The sequence below is a fragment of the Mytilus trossulus genome, chromosome 8, assembly GCF_036588685.1.
Source record: "Mytilus trossulus isolate FHL-02 chromosome 8, PNRI_Mtr1.1.1.hap1, whole genome shotgun sequence".
Lineage (NCBI taxonomy): Eukaryota > Metazoa > Mollusca > Bivalvia > Mytilida > Mytilidae > Mytilus > Mytilus trossulus.
Window position 1 is genome coordinate 58,718,550 of NC_086380.1, and position 20,140 is coordinate 58,738,689.

At 32.8% G+C, this 20,140-nt stretch overlaps 2 protein-coding genes across 2 annotated transcripts; one reads left to right on the forward strand and one right to left on the reverse strand.

Annotated features, from left to right (window-relative positions):
• Nucleotides 1-3,561: 3,561 nt before the first annotated feature.
• On the reverse strand, nt 3,562-4,862 carry LOC134727812 (uncharacterized). The gene has a single exon (XM_063592203.1). The coding sequence runs from the start codon at nt 4,774-4,776 to the stop codon at nt 3,562-3,564; it is 1,215 nt and encodes a 404-aa protein (XP_063448273.1). The 5' UTR covers nt 4,777-4,862.
• A 4,011-nt stretch (nt 4,863-8,873) lies between these two features.
• On the forward strand, nt 8,874-18,181 carry LOC134727813 (uncharacterized). Its single transcript, XM_063592204.1, has 6 exons — nt 8,874-8,939; nt 12,097-12,372; nt 12,927-13,045; nt 14,626-14,741; nt 16,291-16,414; nt 18,023-18,181. Exons 1-5 carry the CDS (start codon nt 8,874-8,876, stop codon nt 16,410-16,412), a joined length of 699 nt encoding a protein of 232 aa, XP_063448274.1. The 3' UTR covers nt 16,413-16,414; nt 18,023-18,181.
• Nucleotides 18,182-20,140: the final 1,959 nt, after the last annotated feature.

The following is a 20,140-nucleotide window of genomic DNA, read 5'->3' on the forward strand; positions in this document are numbered from 1 at the left end:
ATAATAGCAGACTTTGGAAACAAGGGAGAGGGCTTAAACTGTTTCAAAGTACCTATCAATTATTATATCTTTTCTAACAATTCTCCCGATATGAAATCTTTTGCTAAAATTCTCCAGACACAAAAGTTAACAAGCTTTTAAATTACATGCCCACGATTTCAGAGGTGTGTTATACTAGTCATTCTAATATGACATCCTTATCCCTATAACAAAGCCGTGTTCTGATTAGCACAACATGTGTTTGACACCTGCGCACAAACTGTTATTCTCGGGCTTTTTTCCCTTTATCCTTGTAAATTATTTACTAAATTAAACGATACTTACCTTGGTTAAAGTTAAAGTTTAATTTGAATTCTATGTAGTCATAGAATCACTGAAGTGATCAGATGAGAAGCACTGCGCAACCGCAACCTCAGTCGTTAAAGATACAAATGTTTTGATGATAAAAGCCAAGTGGTACTCTACCAACAGCATATATATATAAGCCATATCAACTACACAGCTGTAGGGAGGGTGGTGGCATCTGATCACTTCAGTGATTCTATGACTACATAGAATTCAAATTAATAATCAACTTTAACCAAGGTAAGTATCGTTTAATTTAGTAATTCTATTACGTCATATCACTTCCGCCATCAGATGAGATTTTAAAGCACTTTCAAAAAATTTTCAATAGTAACTTTTATATATATAAATGTAAACAAATCAGTTATTCAACACATTTACATCAAAACTATTAGAATTTATAATTCTCTTGTTATAGAAAGTTGCAAAAGTATTCACATTTGTCCAACCCGCTTTACTCATTATATCAGCTAAAGAAACATTGTACAGTTTAGCTTTAGACGTAGCTGCAGATCTCACTGAATGAGCACTAAATTGTCGAGTGTCTATACCCGATTTTTGCAAAACTACTTTAATCCAACGGGAAATAGTGCTGCAAGTAACTGCTTTATGCGGCTTAATGTAACTGATAAGCAACTGCTAAGTGTGAACACGCAAAATTTTAGTACGTTTAATATATTCTTTCAAAACAGTATATACACACAACCTCCTATCTGGAGGAAAAGCTCTCAGTTTGACATCTGGATTCTTATATCCTGGTCTAGACTGTTTTAATAAAACATCTAAATGAAAAACAAATTCATCCCTCAATTTTTCCATACAGTCAACACTTAAAAACTTCAGTGTTTGTACACGAGTAGCATTTGTTAATGCTATCAACATAACGAGCTTCAACGTTACTTCTTGTAAAGTTAACATATTTACAGGTGAAAGCTTTCTCAAGTAGTTCAAAACTAATGATACATCCCATACACAAATGTTTTTAGATTTTGTAGGTCTAAGATTATAAACTCCTTTCATGAATCTGACTACTAAAGGATGTGCTCCTACAAGGACATTATCTATCACTAAACCTAGTGCAGAAAGAGCAGATCTTGCTGTATTTATGGAACTGTAGCCAATACCATTTTCATATAAAATAGTCAAATAATCAAGCACGATATTTATAGAAATTTGAACTTCACTAATTTTCCTTTCACGACAGTAACAAAACCACTTTTTGACAAATACTTTGTACTGTTTTTTAGTGCTTTTTCTCCAAGAGCATAACATGATGCTGGCAGTTTTTGTCGAAATGCCTCTGTCAATAAACTGATACATGACATATCATTAGATTCAATGTTTTGTTCAATGGATGGACAGTGTCTTTGTAAGGAAGAGTCAGTAGATCTTTCCTTGCTATAACCAGTATGGATGTATCGATTAACATCTGCATCACCAGAGTAAACCATGCTTGAGTCGGCCATAACGGCGCTACTAAAATAACTGTTGTCTTGTCTTTCAAGATCTTCAATAGCATTTAAAGTCACTCCAGTCTATAGACAAAGCATCTATAAAACTAGCATCAGGGTCAGGTTTCCATGAACAAAACCTTTTCAATTGTGAGTTTAGGCGAGATGCAAATAAATCAATTTGGGGTTCACCCCACAGTTCACATATATCACAAAAAATGTCTTTGTTTAACTGCCATTCAACTTGATCATTGAACTTTCTAGATTCGGCATCAGCAATAGTATTTTCAGTTCCAGCAATGTGGCTAGCAGTGAGCCACACATTGTGTTTCTTTGACCAAAACCAAATAGATTTTGCAATAGTGTTACAACATATTGACTTAATTCCACCAATTTTTATTGACATAGCTTACTGCTGTAGTATTGTCAGTTAATATTTTCACATGTGTAAAACATTTTAATTGAGATTCAAATGATTTCAAACCATACAAAACTGCTAGTAATTCTAAATAATTTATATGATATTTTTGTTCATCAGGGGTCCATCTACCTCCTGTTTTGTTGTCAATAAGTACTGCTCCCCAGCCGGAGAGTGAAGCATCAGTTTGTAAAATAATTTGTGGATTAACTCTGTCCAAACCTCTGGACTGTGTATAAATATTACATGACCACCAAATAATTTCTTTCTTCATTTTATCAGTTATTTCCATATTGACATCAAAATTGCCTTTAGCCATCTTTAAGGCATGTATTTTTTCTGTTTCAATATCTCTATAATACAGTTGACCATAATCAACAGCAGAAAAACTTGAGATTATCAAGCCTATATAACTAGCAACTTCTCTTATTTTAGAGTTTTGTTTTGAAAGTAATTTTTGACTTTCTTCATGTATCATTTCTTTTTTGTCTAGTGTTAAAGTGACAATCATTTTTTCAGAGTCTATCAAAAACCCTAAAAATTGAATTTTCTTTGTAGGTATAAGAACAGATTTTTTCTCATGTACTATGAATCCCAAATCAGATACCAATTTCACAGTATCTTGGATATTTAGACTACACTCTGCAATTGTATCGCCTATCAATAAAGAATCATCAATATAACCTATATTGATATGACCTGATCTGCGGAGTGTAGCATATACCACTTTCATAAGTTTTGTGCATAAACGTGGTGCACTTGCCAACCCATTTGGTAAGCAAGTATATTGATAAATTGAACCTTTCCAAATAAATCTCAAATATTTTTGATATTGCTCATCAATGGGCACTGAATAATAAGCATGGCGCAGATCGACACTAGCCATGTAACAGTTTTGTTTTATCAAATGCAATGCCATTTCAAAAGTGTCCATTTTAAAATGGTGATACTCTACATGTTCATTTAACTTTTTTAAATTTAGTATCATCCGATATTCACCATTCTTTTTTGGTGTCACAAATATTGGTGAAATATATTCTCCTTCAATAGATTTTACCTTTTTAATTACTTTATTATTCAGTAAATTTTGAATTTCTGCATCTATTATTCTAGTATTATTATCATTTGCTACTATATTTCTAATACCGGTAGTTGCTTGATTTTGAATAGGATGTATGCCATCAATAAACTCAATGGGACATTTATGAGCAATATCTAAAATATTACTGTCTGAAGTTATTTCTTCCCATTTATTTATAAAAAATTTCAATCTACCTGCTACAAAATTTATACTCACAACATCAGGTTTTAATATCTGTATTTGTTGTGAGTCCACCTGGAGTTTTTTTATTCTCCAGTCTTATCTGAGCCTGCACGAGATGCTCTATCACGGCCGATACCTCTACCACGGCCTGTGCCTCTACCAGAGATCCTAAAATACCAAGGTCTACGACCGCCTCTATTAAAGCCACTGTTGAAACCACCCCTTCCTCGGATTTTATTTGATATTCTACTACACTTGCCAATATCATCAACAGTTTTGACCACATCATCACCAAATATGTTTTTATCATAAGGGACTGTAGCATTCAGCAAATGTCCATATTCACCAATAATATCATACTTCATGAGAGTTCTTCTCATCAAACATACTAATCTGTTAGCATGCCCCATCAGAGCGAGTGAATCCATACAGTCGTCTAACATATTACTATGCTCAGTACACTCCTCTTTCTCTAACATTAAATCTAGTTTATTAATAACTTTAGCCATGACAGTAGCTGTCTTCACAACTACAGACTGAATAGTTTTCATTTTGTTATCGACTGTTTTAGTCTCGGGACTTAAAATATCCCAAATAACCTGGTCAGTTTGAACAGTAACGAGACCGTCACAATTTTGTGGTCTCTGAAGTTTCTCATCTTTCATGAGATCTGAAAATCTCTCAGAAGAAATCCCATTTCTAAAAATATCAGTTATATTATTAGCCAACTGTTCATTAATAGATGGTGCATACTTTTCACCAGACCTAAATTTTTTGCTCATGCTAGCAAATCTTGTCTCTTCACAAGAGTCAGATTTTTGTTTCTTACTAGGGGGTTCATCCCTTTTTTCATTATCTGCTTGGACCTCGTCAGAAGCGTCATCATAACAATCAGACTCGTTTTGATTTTCATCATCATATTGATATTCATCATCATAAAGAGCGTCTATTCTCTTGTGCATGTTATCAACCCTACTGTTGGTTTTCACTTGTTCAGATCTTATCTGCTTCAATATATCTAGCATTTCATTGTTATTATTAGCGTCACCACTGACACTACTAGTACTAGACTTTGCTTTAGAAGTGGACGGCGTACTCGAGGAAGGGGGCTTCCCCTGAGAAGCAGACTTGGACGAAGCCTTAGAAGTTTTCGACCTTGTTTTAGCCTCCTTTGGTTTATCAAAGAGTAAAGCATCTTCATCCTCTAATCTTAAATAGTCATCGTCTACACTTGATGCCGTCTTATCAGGCGTTTTCTCTGATTTCTTATCACGAGACTGTATCATGGCGTCCGCCATATTTGTTTACAGAATAGTAATCTCAAACCCACACGAGAATGAAATTAAATTCTATAAAAAATTATAAACCAGATTTAATCACATTAAATCTTCAATAAATTTATTAATTGACTTCCTCGAAGTCATATAATTAAATAACAAATCAATTTTCAAGGTTGCAATACGATGTTACTAACACACGTCAGTCCTCAACGAAAGTTGACAGTACACTGAGGTTGCGGTTGCGCAGTGCTTCTCATCTGATTGCGGAAGTGATATGACGTAATAGAAATATATTTCAGTAACTTACATAAAAGTTTATTATTAAATTTGAATCTTAAAATGCTTACTAACCTGATTTTATTTTAGGAGGAATAACTTCAACTCCTACATTTATGATAAATGACGTAGTAGTGGCTGAAGATGACCAAGCCAACAGGTCAAAAGCTGACTGGATTAAAATAATCGATCTTATAGTGAACCAAGTATAAAAGGTAATAATAAAATTGAGAATGGAAATGGAGGAATGTTTTAAAGAGACAACAACCCCTACAAACAGCAAAAATCACCCGAAGGCTACCAATTGGTCTTAAACACTGCGAGAAAATCTGGCATCCAAAGGCATGTTTCAGCCGGCCCCTAAACATAAATGTGTACTAGTTCAGTGATAATGGAGGCCATATCAAATAAAAAAAATACATAAATGAACTAAAATGAAAAAGCTTTTATACTGCTGTCTTTTATCTTGCATAATTTGGTGTAAATGAATTTGACGGTTCAAAATAAAGTTAGTTCTTTAGTTCATAAATCTGAAATGTTCAAATACGATCATCAACTAAATATCTGAATTTGATATCACATATAAAATGTATAATGCAATGCATTCTATAATGACAGGATGTATGTTTCAGCATGCTAAATGTTCAGCTTTGAAGAAGGAAAAAACATTTGTTGTTTGCTTCACGTTAATTTGCAAATATTTCAAAAACTTTTTGCAAAGTGGTTCGAACATGATCAGAATATTACCGTTTGGGAATAAAGGTTAAAATATAAGAGTGACAGAAAATTTGCTTTGAAACAGGCTACCTACAGACTTCCAAGAGAGCAGTAAGGAATTCTTGAACTAATCAGAAAGTATACTAATCTGAGACTTTGTATCACATTCGATGCCTTCATTCCCACAGGAATAGAATGCGTAGTTATAAATCCCGCAAATTGATAATACATTGAAGTACAGATTGATATAATTTATTTTTTGAATTGATTTATTGATTGATTGATTGATCTGTAAAAGTGTATTAATGAATTTGTTTTTTTCATTTTAGGTGCAGTTGAAAAATTGCGATAGCGAATAACAAAATCTTAATGCATTGATGAACTAATATCTACATGTATTAAACAGTTAAAAATATATCGACGTGACCTTTGTAAAGTTCATTTGGTAAAAACTAAATTGTCATAAAGTTATTTATATTGCTGAGTTTATTTGTTCTGACAGCTGTTTTCCATGTGAGTGTCTTTTAAAAAAAACGGCGCAATTTGGGTGGAAAGTTTACTATTTTCTGATGATGCAGTAATGTTTAGAAAGCATTGAACAGTTAACTTTCCATCAAAATTGTACCGAATAAAATCTTGAATTTACGTAGTGACCAGTTGCAAAAAAAAAAAAATCCGGAGTCAAAAGTCTGCAATATGAAAATTGTCTAATAACTTACGCAAGATAGTTTTTTTTGCACTGAATTGTATGTACTCCGCAGTAAATTGTTCATGCTTAAAACATACATCATGTTAATTTCCCATACATGTACGACTGTTTCTTAAGTAAAATTATTCGGTTCTAATACATCATAGACTTTCAAATATTCTGATTTGAGTGTTCCTGCTGAAGGTAAATTCAGAAAAGCGCTACGGATGCATGAAATTTGTAACGTGTTGTTTTCATTTATTCACGAATCTGAAATATGTTAAAGTTGCGAGTAACCAGCTCCTCAGATGCAAGACATATCTAACAAATATCGGTTAAAGATTTTGATGTAATCAGGTATTGGTTATACAAAAAGTCTTGTGGTTATTAAATATAATTGTTCGATCAGTGAAAAAAGAGCGACAACATTATAGTTCAAATACAATTGAAACTAGAGGCTCTAAAGAGCCTATGTCGCTCACCTTGGTAAATGTGAATTAAACAAAGGAAGCAGACAGTTCATGACAAAATTGTGTTTAGGTGATTGTGATGTGTTTGTACATCTTACTTTACTGGACATTCTTGCTGCTTACAATTATCTCTATCTATAATGAACTTGTCCGTGTAGTTTCAGTGGAAAATGTTAGAAAAATTTACAAATTTTATGAAAATTGTTAAAAATTGATTATAAAGGACAATAACTTCTTCGGGGGTCAATTGACCATTTTGGTCATTTTGACTTATTTTTTAGTCTTAAATTGCTGTACATTATTGCTGTTTACAGTTTATCTCCATCTATAATAATATTCAAGATAATAACCAAAAACAGTAAAATTTCCTTAAAATTACCAATTTAGGTGCAGCAACCCAACAATGGGTTGTCCGATTCATCTAAATTTTCAGGGCAGATATATCTTGACCAGATAAATAATTTCTCACCCCTTGTCAGATTTGCTCTAAATGCTTTGTTTTTGAGTTATAAGCCAAAAACTGCATTTTACCCCTATTTTCTATTTTTAGCCGAAGCGGCCATCTTGGTTGGTTTGCCCGGTCACAAAACACAATTTTTAAACTAGATAGCCTAATAATGATTCTGGCTATGTTTGGTAAAATTTGGCCTAGTAGTTTCAGAGAGGAAGATTTTTGTAAAAGTTAACTAAAATTTACAAAAAATGGTAAAAAATTTACTATAAAGGGCAATAACTCCTAAAGGGGTCAACTTACCATTTTAGTTCTGTTGACTCATTTGTAAATCTTACTTTGCTGAACATTTTTGCTGTTTACAGTTTATCTCTATCCATAAGAATATTCAAGATAATATCCAAAAACTGCAAAATTTCCTTAAAATTACCAATTCAGGGTCAGCAACCCAACAACGAGTTATCCAGATCATCTTAAATTTTAGGGCAGATAGATTTTGACCTGATAAACAATTTTACCACATGTCAGATTTGCTCTAAATGCTTTGGTTTTTGAGTTATAAGCCAACAACTGCATTTTACCCCTATGTTCTATTTTTAGCCATGGCGGCCATCTTGGTTGGTTGGCCGGGTCAAAAAACACACTTTTTATACTATATACATAAATGATGATTGTGGCCAAGTTTGGATTAATTTGGCCCCCTAGTTTCAGAGGAGAAGATTTTTGTAAAAGATCATGGAGATTTACGAAAAATGGTTAAAAATTGACTATAAAGGGCAATAACTCCTAAAGCGGTCACTTATTTGTAAATCTTATTTTGCTGAACATTATTGCTGTTTACAGTTTATCTCCATCTATAATAATATTCAAGATAATAACCAAAAACAGTAAAATTTCCTTAAAATTACCAATTTAGGTGCAGCAACCCAACAATGGGTTGTCTGATTCATCTGAAAATTTCAGGGCAGATAGTTCTTGACCTGATAGACAATTTTATCCCACGTCAGATTTGCTCTAAATGCTTTGGTTTTTGAGTTATAAGCCAAAAACTGCATTTTACCCCTATGTTCTATTTTTAGCCATGGCGGCCATCTTGGTTGGTTGGCCGGATACAAAAACACACTTTTTAAACTAGATACATCAATGATGATTGTGGCAAAGTTTGGTTAAATTTGGCCAAGTAATTTCAGAGGAGAAGATTTTTGTAAAAGTAAACGCCGGACGACGGACGACGACGGACGCCGGACGCAAAGTGATGGGAAAAGCTCACTTGGCCTTTTAGGCCAGGTGAGTTAAAAAAAAGTACGTCAAGTAAATTTTAGAAAGACTATTCTTTCTCACTGTCTAATCGACGATTTATCCTCATCTATAATGTCCGGATATAACGTTGTTTTCTCCCTACAGGATATTTCTGTTGATCCGGAGAAATGTCGTTTAAAGCTATTAAAAAAAATGTAATATCACAAAAATACCGAACTCCAAGGAAAATTTAAAACAAAATGTCCATAATAAAATGGCCAAAATTCAAAAGCTCAAATACATCAAACAAATGGATAACAACAGTCATAATCGTGACTTGGTACGTGCATTTTCATGCTTACTTGTATGACAGTCGTATCAAATCCATTAAATTGACAACGATGTGTGAACAAAACAAACACACATCTTGTGGAGAGTTGTCTCATAGGCAATTATAACACATCTTCTTTTTTATTTATAATAGGTAAAAGTTCACATTTGAATGTCTACTTGCAGAGCTCTAAACGGTCCGATTACAAACACGAAAAAAAGCAATGTACCAAAAAACTATCAAGGAGAGGCGGAAGAAAAATGGATAGTATTAAAACTCATAAGTCATAATTCGGTGGTTTCAAAGTAACAAGTACAACAAAAGGAACATATCCGTTGTAATCTGCATGTGAAACAGATATTTTTCATAACAAACTCGAGCTTGTGTTAACCTAATTTGGTAGGAATGGTTTCGACTTTACCTATTTGAATCCTTAACTAAACATATGTCTTGTAAGCAACTCTATCATGAGAGGAAACACAAACTTCTGAATGTCGCAACAACAAAAAGCTGTATACTCCATATAAATGCCCTGCTGGAATGTTGCTACACAGAAATTGAAATTATAAAAAAAAGCTGAAATAGTCTTTTCATCGAAAAGTTTTGTAGTCATCATTGTCATAGTCACATTTGAGATTTGAGTCAATTGTTATCAAAGGTACCAAGGTTATAATTAAATGCGCGAGACGCGCGTTGCGTCTACATGATACTCATCAGTGACGCTCAGATCAAAATAGTTATAAAACCAAACAAGTACAAAGTTGAAGAGCATTGGGGACCATTCCAAAATGTTGTGCCAAATATGGACGAAGCAGATCTATATAAAATTGAGAATTGAAATGGGGGATGTGTCAAAGGGACAACAACCCAACCATTAAGCAGATAACAGCATAAGGCATCCAATGGGTCTTCAATGCAGCGAGAAAATCCCGCACCCGGTGCGTTTTTCAGCTAGCCCCTACAAAAATATGTACAATAGCTCAGTGATAATGGACGTCATACTATAAATGCATCCTGTGATATCATTTATCCCTAGTTCGATGTGTGAGCTATAGTTGAGGTCAACATACTAAGCAGTCACCTAACTTTGAATGGTTTAGTGATAATTCATCATTACATATAAACAACTGCGTCATTTTAGTCTCTTTATGGTTTTCTTGTTCATACCATAACACCTTTCGAATTGATGAATGTGTAATATTATTACTAGAACACTAAAACTCCGTCTGACAATGATCTTTGTCATAAAAACTCCTAACAGTAGCTGACGATGTGGGAAGAGGGTGAGCGGAAAGGGGGAGGGTGTGACGATCTTAAATAGCTATAAAGCTATCGCAAGGTCAGAATTAAGGTTACATGGGTGTCTTCCACCATCTTAGATTTTGAAATGGCATACAACAATCAGCCTAGATATTTAATGAAGTGTTTTAATTTCTAGAGTAGTATGTAATTCATGTGCAAGACTTAGATGTTAAGATAGAAAATTATGTGGTTTTCTTTTTCTTTCTGTGCTCCATAACCTGTACTAAGATTTGAGACTTACAATGACGCAAGTTCAAAAAAAGAAAGTTACTCATTTGTAAAAAAAAAAAAAAAAAAAAGCATTTTGTTATACATTGACATTTTTTTCTATTCTACTTTTTATAGGGGCATTTTTTTATCAAAATGCAGATGTTCGTAATTCGCATGCTTGTATACGTTGGTTGAAAAAGTCACATTCGAAATCCTGAAAAAGTTTAACTATATATACGCATCAGTGGTAGCATGGTTATATCTCATATGAAGATAAAGAATCTACAGAGATCTACATTTTTAAACAACTTGTTTTGCAGATTGACTTTTTATTCTATTTTTTTCGATGCAGGTTTTTTCTCTTTTTTGCCAGTATATCCATTTTCGAAATCCTCCCAAGAAAATCAAACGAACGTTCACTTGTGAGATTTGTTTTCCTAAACGTTATTGATTTTAAACGTTTATACATAAATTGCTTGACTTATCTTGCTATTGATTATTTGGAACAGATTTTTATTTCAGATGTTACTTAGTTTTACACTGATGAACATTAATAAAAAACTAATCAATATTGTTAGAAATACATTTTATATATAAGTACTATTGTTATCTTCTCGTACAGGGACATAACAGTAAATTCAGCAGGTACATTTTGATTCAACTGGAACAATCTGCTTGACCACATCGAGTTGAGTATTCAAATACGCCTATTACACATTCTATATAAATGTATGTTAATAATATGATACACATGTAACAATAATAAATAATTTCTTACTTACTTTCTCACTAACTTACTTACGCAGTATTTAGCGATTAAATGCAGCATATTTAGTCAACACGTTCAAATTCTGGAATAACGTTACCACAGATTTGTATCCATGTATGATTTTCATGAAAAAGAAAACATTGATTTAAAACAAAGGCAAATTACAAAATTATCATATTTTAACCTGTCTGAATTTCAAAATCATATTTCAAATCTAATGGCATGATTTAAAAACGAAGACTATTGTTTCTGTGAATTTTTTGTTTTTATATCTGTATTATATGTCGAAGCTGATAAGGAGTCTTAGGCGGGGGTTGACGCTGGTGCACACGTTTTTCCAGTTGATCCCATGGCTGATCATTAGGATTCCAAAAAGTCCGGTGATTTGGAAGGCCAAGATAGCACATTGATGATATTCTGCAAGTCCAAACATAGCGATTTTCAGACAAAAAAGTTGTCTGAAACCGATTTAAGATATCTTGCTGCTATATCATTTTGTTTCTTGCATTCATACCACATTCTCTCAATGTAATTTTAGTATTAGAGATTTGCAAATAAAAACAAAATGGCTATGCACTTTTAAAATGATAAAACTTGATTCAGATTCGGTACAAAAAGAACATTTTTATATAACCCAGCAATCTAATTAAAAACCAATCTCTCATCGCTCCAGTTTTCTGATATGTCTTGGGCTCCCACGCGACGTATCAGAAAGTGGGAGCGATGAGAGATTGTTTTTTAATTAGATTGATAACCCAGTTAAATATAGACTCAAGATAAATTTGTCATAATCAAACAATTGTATTGCAAGTACATGTATATTATCTGTGGTTCTGTTTCTTATCTTTTAAATTATTTTATGTTTCTAATATTTTTTATTTGTAGATAAAGATGTTCGGTAAATTAATTTTAGTAATACTTCCATTGGCTATCGAAACTACTCCTGTTCCTCCAAGACCTTTGGGATTTATATATGGAGACCAAAGTACAAATGTTGCGCCAGTCGAGTTCGATGTCTACATGGGACCTCTTTGTCCAGACAGCCAAGATGCCTTACCAACTTTAGTCAAACTTGCAGACCATTACGGACCGGAAAAGTTAAGACTACGCATGCATCTGTTTCCTCTACCGTATCATAGAAATTCATTCCTGGTTGCTATGGTAATTTCTAATTGTCTTGTTAATTAAGAGAGTCTACGTAATAATTTTTGTACGGAATGATAATGGTTGTGTCGTTGAAACATAAACGTTCAATACTCCGACTTTTACTTGAAATTAAGAAAATACAAATATATCGTTCAAATGAGAAAGATTAAAAATCATGAAAAATACACTAAAAAGTTTCCTTTGACTGAGTCATTTTTTCTGGTTTTTACTTCATCAGGAACGCTAAAATCCAAATATTTTGGAGTAAACCACTCCAAGAGGGAGGTATGGTTTTTTTTATCAGAGTCAAATTGTTTCCCCGTGCAAAGCGCGAACATTTCTTTTTTATTTACAACGCTCACCATTTAACACTATATGGTTTGGGGGGAAATCAAGATTCAGAATATTTTGTTTGTCATCTGCTTAACCACAATACTTTTTTCATTAAATTGGGGATCACCCTAACCTAGTGTCATGGAAATAACCTCCAATCAGCTCCAATATTTGAAATTTCGATCTAACAGCATGCACAGTTGTTCCCTTTTAAACAGATATTATGTATTTAACAGGGAACCCATTCAGTGGACAAGATGACCAACGGAAACATGACATTTGTCTGGGCACAAAATGTATACAGCCATCTCGATATATTTTATGATAAGACTCTCACCGAGGACCAAGTTATATTGTATGTACCTTATTTATTCAATTCATATTCAATAATTTATGGTCAATAAATAACGATGTAATCACATTTTTATAAACTTTTATTTATACCTTGCAATCTAAAATGATTGATTGATTGATGATTGATTGATTGATTAATTGATTGGTTGGTTGATTGATTGATTGATTGATTGATTGATTGATTGATTGATTGATTGATTGATTGATTAATTGATTGGTTGGTAGGTTGGTTGGTTGATTGATTAATTGATTTGTTGGTTGATTGATTAATTTATCGATGGTTATAGATACTTTCAGCAGTATGTTCCTATTTCATGTCCGTCCCTTTATATTGGTAGAGAAAGCCGGAATGCTCAGAGAGAATCAACGATCTTCGGCAGGTAAACTGACAATCCTAAATACGGAATTCGAACTCGTAACCGTAGTTTTGAAAAGCTACTGATGCATTAGTTGGACTACTAAGTCGACCTGCATCTTCAGTTAATTTGCGCATATATACTATTATTATCATTAAATCAATTCTGAGAAACATGCACGGAGAAGGAAAATTATATTCAGTTTTATTGCTTTATTTTTGTTCTTAGCTTCTATCTGTGATATATTAAGAATATTAATCTATTGCAATAAAAAATCATAATATCTAATAAAATTTGTAGATTTAGCTAACTAAGTCCTTATATTTGTATAAAGTAACATTTGTTCAAAGCGGAAAATAGTTTTAACGTTCATTCAGCTACAATGAAATATTGCTTGCCGGTCCCTCTCTGTGATTTGAATTAGATAACGCTGGTTCATTTCCCAATCTATCTATCATCAAAAGAAGATAATTAATTCGATTTACATTCATAGTCTCTTTCAAAAATGATGAACGGTTCTTTATATTGGTATGTAATCATTTTAAACGTTTCAAATTTTTGAAATTATATTCGTACATCAATGTTTTTGATACACTAATAACAAAAACTGAAATATATTGAATTGATACACTTTGTAATTATTCAAAATTATATCAGAAACTTAAACTTAATTATAAAATAATTAACCTGTTAAGGGGAGAGAATACTCGCATAACTTTTTCGAATTGACACATAATACAACGAAATGTCACTCTTGCATACGAATGGCACATCAATAGATTATTTTAACTGCGCAATCGTCCGACACCTTCAATGATGATTTTAAATTATAATTATAACCAAAAGTTTTAATCTATAGATAGTGAAGACTAATGAAAGCTAACCAACTGTAAAAATATTTTTTTGCAATTTTTTAAAACTTCCTCAGAAAAATGATCCAGCCACTTGACTTTCAAAGCTGAAAATTAACGTTTTTACACAATATTTGAATAAAGTAGTTAAAGATTATTCGCTTCTCAAAGTGTAAGACGCAATAAAAATCGTATGCGTGCACCTTCCGACAGAAATACGGATTTAATTAAGTCCTGAACATTTCGACATTTCTTCGTATATTTATAAACAAAACCGGTTTAACCAAATCACAAGTACGTGTTAAGATCCGACTAAATACCTATTTCCCGATATGGTCAGGTAAAATTGCTAATATGTTGTTCTTTATCTAAAGAAAAATGGTAGAGCTAGCAAAAAGCATGGGATTACCGGAAGTTGAATTCAAACAGCTGACAACAAATAGTGGAATCAATGACGAGTGTCGAGTCGAATGGAAACATGGTTGTTCGAGTAAGCATTGTTTTTGCCTCCTTATAAATGTTTAAATATAAAAACTATATATAATAATTCAACTTATGGTATATTCACAACTGTCTGCTGATTATCATTAGCCCAGTCATTATCTAAAATTCTAAAATGACGTCCTTATTTCGCAAAATGTTTTACAAAGCCGTGAATAGACAACTTTCGAGTTCGTTTGTTTCCGTCAAAAACTTTGGTTTTAGTGAACATCATTTGTGCGTTTAGAGGAGTCGTCACTTCCGTTCCTATTTTGAGCGAGTGATTGAATTTTTTTTTTTTTTGGCTAAATGGCACGGATCATTCGTGCTAATTAAATTCAGCACTGCTGTCATTAGGGCATATGATTAAATACTTAACGAAAAAATATGATTTAAGGAATGACTGTAATATTTTATCTGTCAATGAAGAAATAACATCAAAAATGTGGTGTTCACTGAATAACTCGTGTAGCGGTTTTTTTAAGTGTGCACCACATTTTTGCTGTTATTTCGAATAGACAGAAAAATATAACAGTGATGTCATTCCTTATATTGTAATGCTTAGCCGCGGTAAATCATGAAAAAATGTTGTTGAAGTCACTGTCACATGATAAAATTATGTTTATGAGCTGATAGACAAACCACTGTCAGTCAATCAGAAGACGTGTAAACTCGGAAATTTAATTATTTCTAGTTAACCTGCATTATGACGATCACAAAAACGTTTGAAGAACTTAAATAGAGCAAGGATACGATATTTTCGTACTCTTCTACCTAGAGAAATACAGTATATGTCCTATAAGAATCGAAATAGTTCCTTAATGTCATGCTCTATGCTAATTTTAACATGGGTATACATTAAGTTTGACCATATTTTTTTTTCGCTTCCGCTCAGTGTAAATTATCGACATGGGAAGTATCTTTTGTATTATTCCTTTTATCTCCGATTTTAAAAAAAATACTAGTAGTGTTTTTCCTTGAATCGTATCAATGAATCAATATACGATATATGCATGTATGGTGTTGTGTCGCAGATAAAATAACAACCCCGAAAAATAATGTCAAGGGGAGATAAAAGTTGACGCCTTATACATGTTATATAAACATGTTTTTGACTTAACAATGTGATTAAAATGAAAGACCAATTTGAAAACAAATGATTTTGTTTTTCAATTTCATTTTGTGATACATACATATTGATAAAAACTAAGTTATAAAGTTACAAAGTTACAAAGTATTAAAAATTATTATAAATTAAGGAATGTATCTCCCTCATGCAAAGCTCTGATTCCTTTCACGAATTTGGCTATACTTTTTGGACCTATTGGATTATAGCTCTTCATCTTTTATATAAGCTTTGGACTTCAAATATTTGGCCACGAGCATTACTGAAGAGACATGTTTTGTCGAAATGCGCATCTGGTGCAACAAAATTGGTACCGTTGATTTTATTATAACTTATATGTATACGTTACGCAAGTATTTACAAAGCTCGCTATCTTACAATGCTTGTTGAGTTCCCCTGTCTTACAATTTAATAAGCAAAGATATTTTATTAGGAGGAATAACTTCAACTCCTACGTTTATGATAAATGACGTAGTAGTAGCAGACGATGACCAAGCCAACAGGTCAGAAGCTGACTGGATTAAAATTATCGACCCGATACTGAACCAAGAATAAAGGTAATAATAAAATTGAGAACGGAAATGGTGGTATGTGTCAAAGAGACAACAACCCCTACAAACAGCAAAATCCACCCGAAGGGTCTTCAACACTTGAAGAAAATCTGGCACCCGAAGGCATGTTTCAGCCGGCCCCTAAACAGAAATGTGTACTAGTCCAGTGATAATGGAGGCCATACCAAATTACATGTACAAAATATATAAATGAACTAAGATTAAAAAACTTTTATAATGCTTTTTTTTTATCTTACATAATTTTGTGCAAATGGATTTGACGGTTCAAAATAATGTTCGTTCTTTAGTTCATGAATCTGAAATCTTTAAAAACGATCATCTGAACTAAATATCTGAATTTAATATCACATAAATGTATAATGCAGTGCATTCTATAATGACAGGATGTACGTTTCAGCAAGCTAAATGTTCAACTTTGAAGAAGAAAAAAACATTTGTTGTTTGCTTAACGTTATTTGCTTCTTCTTCCATTAATACCCATATATCAGAACCTCATATTATTCTCATAATAATAATTACAAGAAATAGTAATGTGCAAAGCCGATGGCTGGTTTAATAACAATTTAATAATATATTTCATATACAAAATACTAAACATTTATATATAAATATGTAAATAGTTCAATGAACACACACACGTATGTAAAGCAAACCAATCTCTTAATGCATGATACAAAATCTTAGATAACAGTAGTATTTAAAACATTAACGTGACCGATCGAGTGGACCCTGTCGTGCCGAATGATTTAACCGCCAAAGCAGATAAAACACATGACATTAAAACGCCACCTATGGGCAGACAATTCAGAAGAAAATAATAGACCACTTTCGAGTTCATCCGTCACCGGCAAAAACTCGTCAATTATACACGCATTTATGACGTCATTTACCAGATAGAGGGGCTCGCCTGTATCACTGCACTATTTACGTTCATCAAGCGTCTTAGTGATCGTCTTTGTGCAGGATAAACTAGAAATAATGGTTGATCTGTAGGTACTTACTGACATTTCCCTAATGACAGCAGTGTTGATTGTCAATTTTGAAAATTCAATTTGCCGAATAATTCGTACAATATAGAATTATAGTTTTCCAACCACTCGCTCAACATTGGAAGGAAGTGACGACACCCCTAAACTCACAAATGACGATGATAAAGGCGCGTATAATTGACCAGTTTTTTCCGGTGACGGATGAACTCGAAAGTGGTCTATTGCATTCTAATTCTTTAAATCAAACGATTGAAATTAAATAAATATTTCAAAACCTTTTGAAAAGTGGTTCGAACATGATCAGTGCGAGAAATTGAGATTACCAATGGGAATTAAGGTTAAAATATGAGAGTGACAGAAAATTTGCTTTGAAACAGGCTACCTACGGACTTCTCAGAGAACAGTAAGGAATCCTTGTACTAAACAGAAAGTATACTAATCTGAGACTTTGTATCATATTCAATGTCCTTAATCACACAGGAGTAGAATGCGTATTTATAATAGGACATTGAAGTATAGATTGACATTTTATTTTTGTGATTGATTTATTGATTGATTGACTTACCTGTAAAAGCGTATTATTGAATTTCATTTTTCATTTTAGGAACAGTTGAACAATTGCGATAGCGAATAACAACATCTTCTTCGTGCATTGGTGAACAAATATCTACATCTATTAAACATTTAGAAATCTTACAAGGTGACTTTTGTAAAATTCATTTGGTAAAAACTAAATTGTCATAAAGTTATTGATATTGCTGAGTTTAATTGTTCTGATAGCGGTTGTCCTTCTTGAAAGTTTCTTTGATGTTGATGAATACATGTAGCTCACACAGGTAGCGTACACAGGTAGCGTTATATATTTTAGTTTCTTGTGTACAATTTGGAAATTAGTATGGCGTTCATTATCACTGAACTAGTGTATAGTTGTTTAGGGGCCAGCTGAAGGACACCTCCGGGTGCGGGAATTTCTTGCTACATTGAAGATCTGTTGGTGACCTTCTGCTGTTGTTTTTTCTGTGGTCGGGTTGTTGTCTCTTTGACACATTCCCCATTTCCATTTTCAATTTTACATATACATGTACATCATGTTCATTTTCCTTTCCGACTGTTCATAAATTCATATTATTACTTAGATAGTAGGGGGATAATTCAGATAGTAGGTGAGATAACTCAGTTAAGAAAAAAATACAAAAGAAAGTATTTACCTTTTTTAATGTGTAGCAAGAAAACAAGTCCGGTGACCCAATGTTTTCCATTTTCTTATTTAAAGGCGTGTTATAAGAGTAATCTTCTCACATTATATCTTAACATTTTATGGTGTAGTTTTCTTTTCATCACACAAAATTTGGTTTTCCGTGCATAACCTATACAAAATCTGACAATTGTGCACAACCTGTAGCGTTGAAAAAAGTTCTGTAACCCATACTTTTATTGTATTTTAAAAAGAAAAGCATGATAAAAACTTTATTTTGACAAATTAATGAAAAAAAAATCTATGGATTTCAACTAAGACGCCGCGCCACAGCTACATACATTATTGCTTATTTGTTTGATGTAAATACATTCAAGATTTTACTACTTTTCTTAGAAATCAAGTACCGCAACTTCTTACAGAGAGATTTATTTTCATCCGTCTATCATGTCTAGGCTTTGCAACGTTTTTTATTCTTAAATTTTATAGGCCTTCTAGTTATTTAACAATCTGTAGTTTGAATGCGATAGCATTTTGTGAATACATACAAATACTTTTAAACGAAAGTGATTGGGAAAATTGTCTTGCCAATATAAATGCATACAGGAAAAAAAACATCTGTAATTTTCTTTTGCTATTTCGATTTGAAATTTTTGAAGTATTTAATAATCCATTTTCATATTACCGGCTTTGAGTTCTATATTTTTCGACAGATTGCCTATTCTGTGGTAAGACATCCTAGTACTCGGTCTAAAACGAGCAACCAAAAGAAGTAAAATCAAATATATAAACGGTGTTATTTGGCTGGGAAGTTTACTTCTTTCTGATAATTTAGTCATGTTTAGAAAGCATTACAAAGTAAACTTTCCATCTAAATTGTACCGAATAAAATCTTGAATTTACGTATTTAAGTTGTCATTGATTGACCGAGTACCAGGATATCCAACCAGAGAGAAGGTGGCCAGTAGAAAAAAAAAATATAATATCCGGATTCAAAGGTCTTTCATATGAAAATGGTCTAATAACTAATTCAAGATAGCAAAGTAAACAGTTTTCTGTTATCTTGAATTGTATGTATTCCGCAGTAAATTGTTCATGCTTACATAATTATGCATCATGTTTATTTCCCTTTCCGACTGTTCCTTGATAATGAATGCAATTAGTGTCTCTTCCATGCCCGTCTCGAACATTGAGATCACCCCTAGTTTTTGGTGGGGTTCGTGTTGTTTATTCTTTAGTTTTCTATGTTGTGTCATGTGTACTATTGTTTTTCTGTTTGTCTTTTTCATTTTTAGCCATGGCGTTGTCAGTTTGTTTTAGATTTACGAGTTTGACTGTCCCTTTGGTGTCTTTCGTCCCTCTTTTAAAAACTAAATAAAAATAAACAATACTCCTAATGCTCAGGTTGGTTGTCATTGTGCAACACAGTTTATAATATGGAACCCTATGGAAAAGACAGAACTCTTTTTGTCATATAAAACACTGTCAAACAATCAAACATACTATCCACACTGATCTGTGTCCACA

Coding starts and splice junctions, on each gene's coding strand:
- LOC134727813 (XM_063592204.1), top strand. CDS start 8,874: ATGGCCAAAATTCAAAAGCTCAAATACATCAAACAAATGGATAACAAC. Junction 8,940..12,096: donor ACAGTCATAATCGTGACTTG/GTACGTGCATTT, acceptor TTTTATTTGTAG/ATAAAGATGTTCGGTAAATT. Junction 13,046..14,625: donor ACCGAGGACCAAGTTATATT/GTATGTACCTTA, acceptor CTTTATCTAAAG/AAAAATGGTAGAGCTAGCAA.
- LOC134727812 (XM_063592203.1), bottom strand. CDS start 4,776: ATGGCGGACGCCATGATACAGTCTCGTGATAAGAAATCAGAGAAAACG.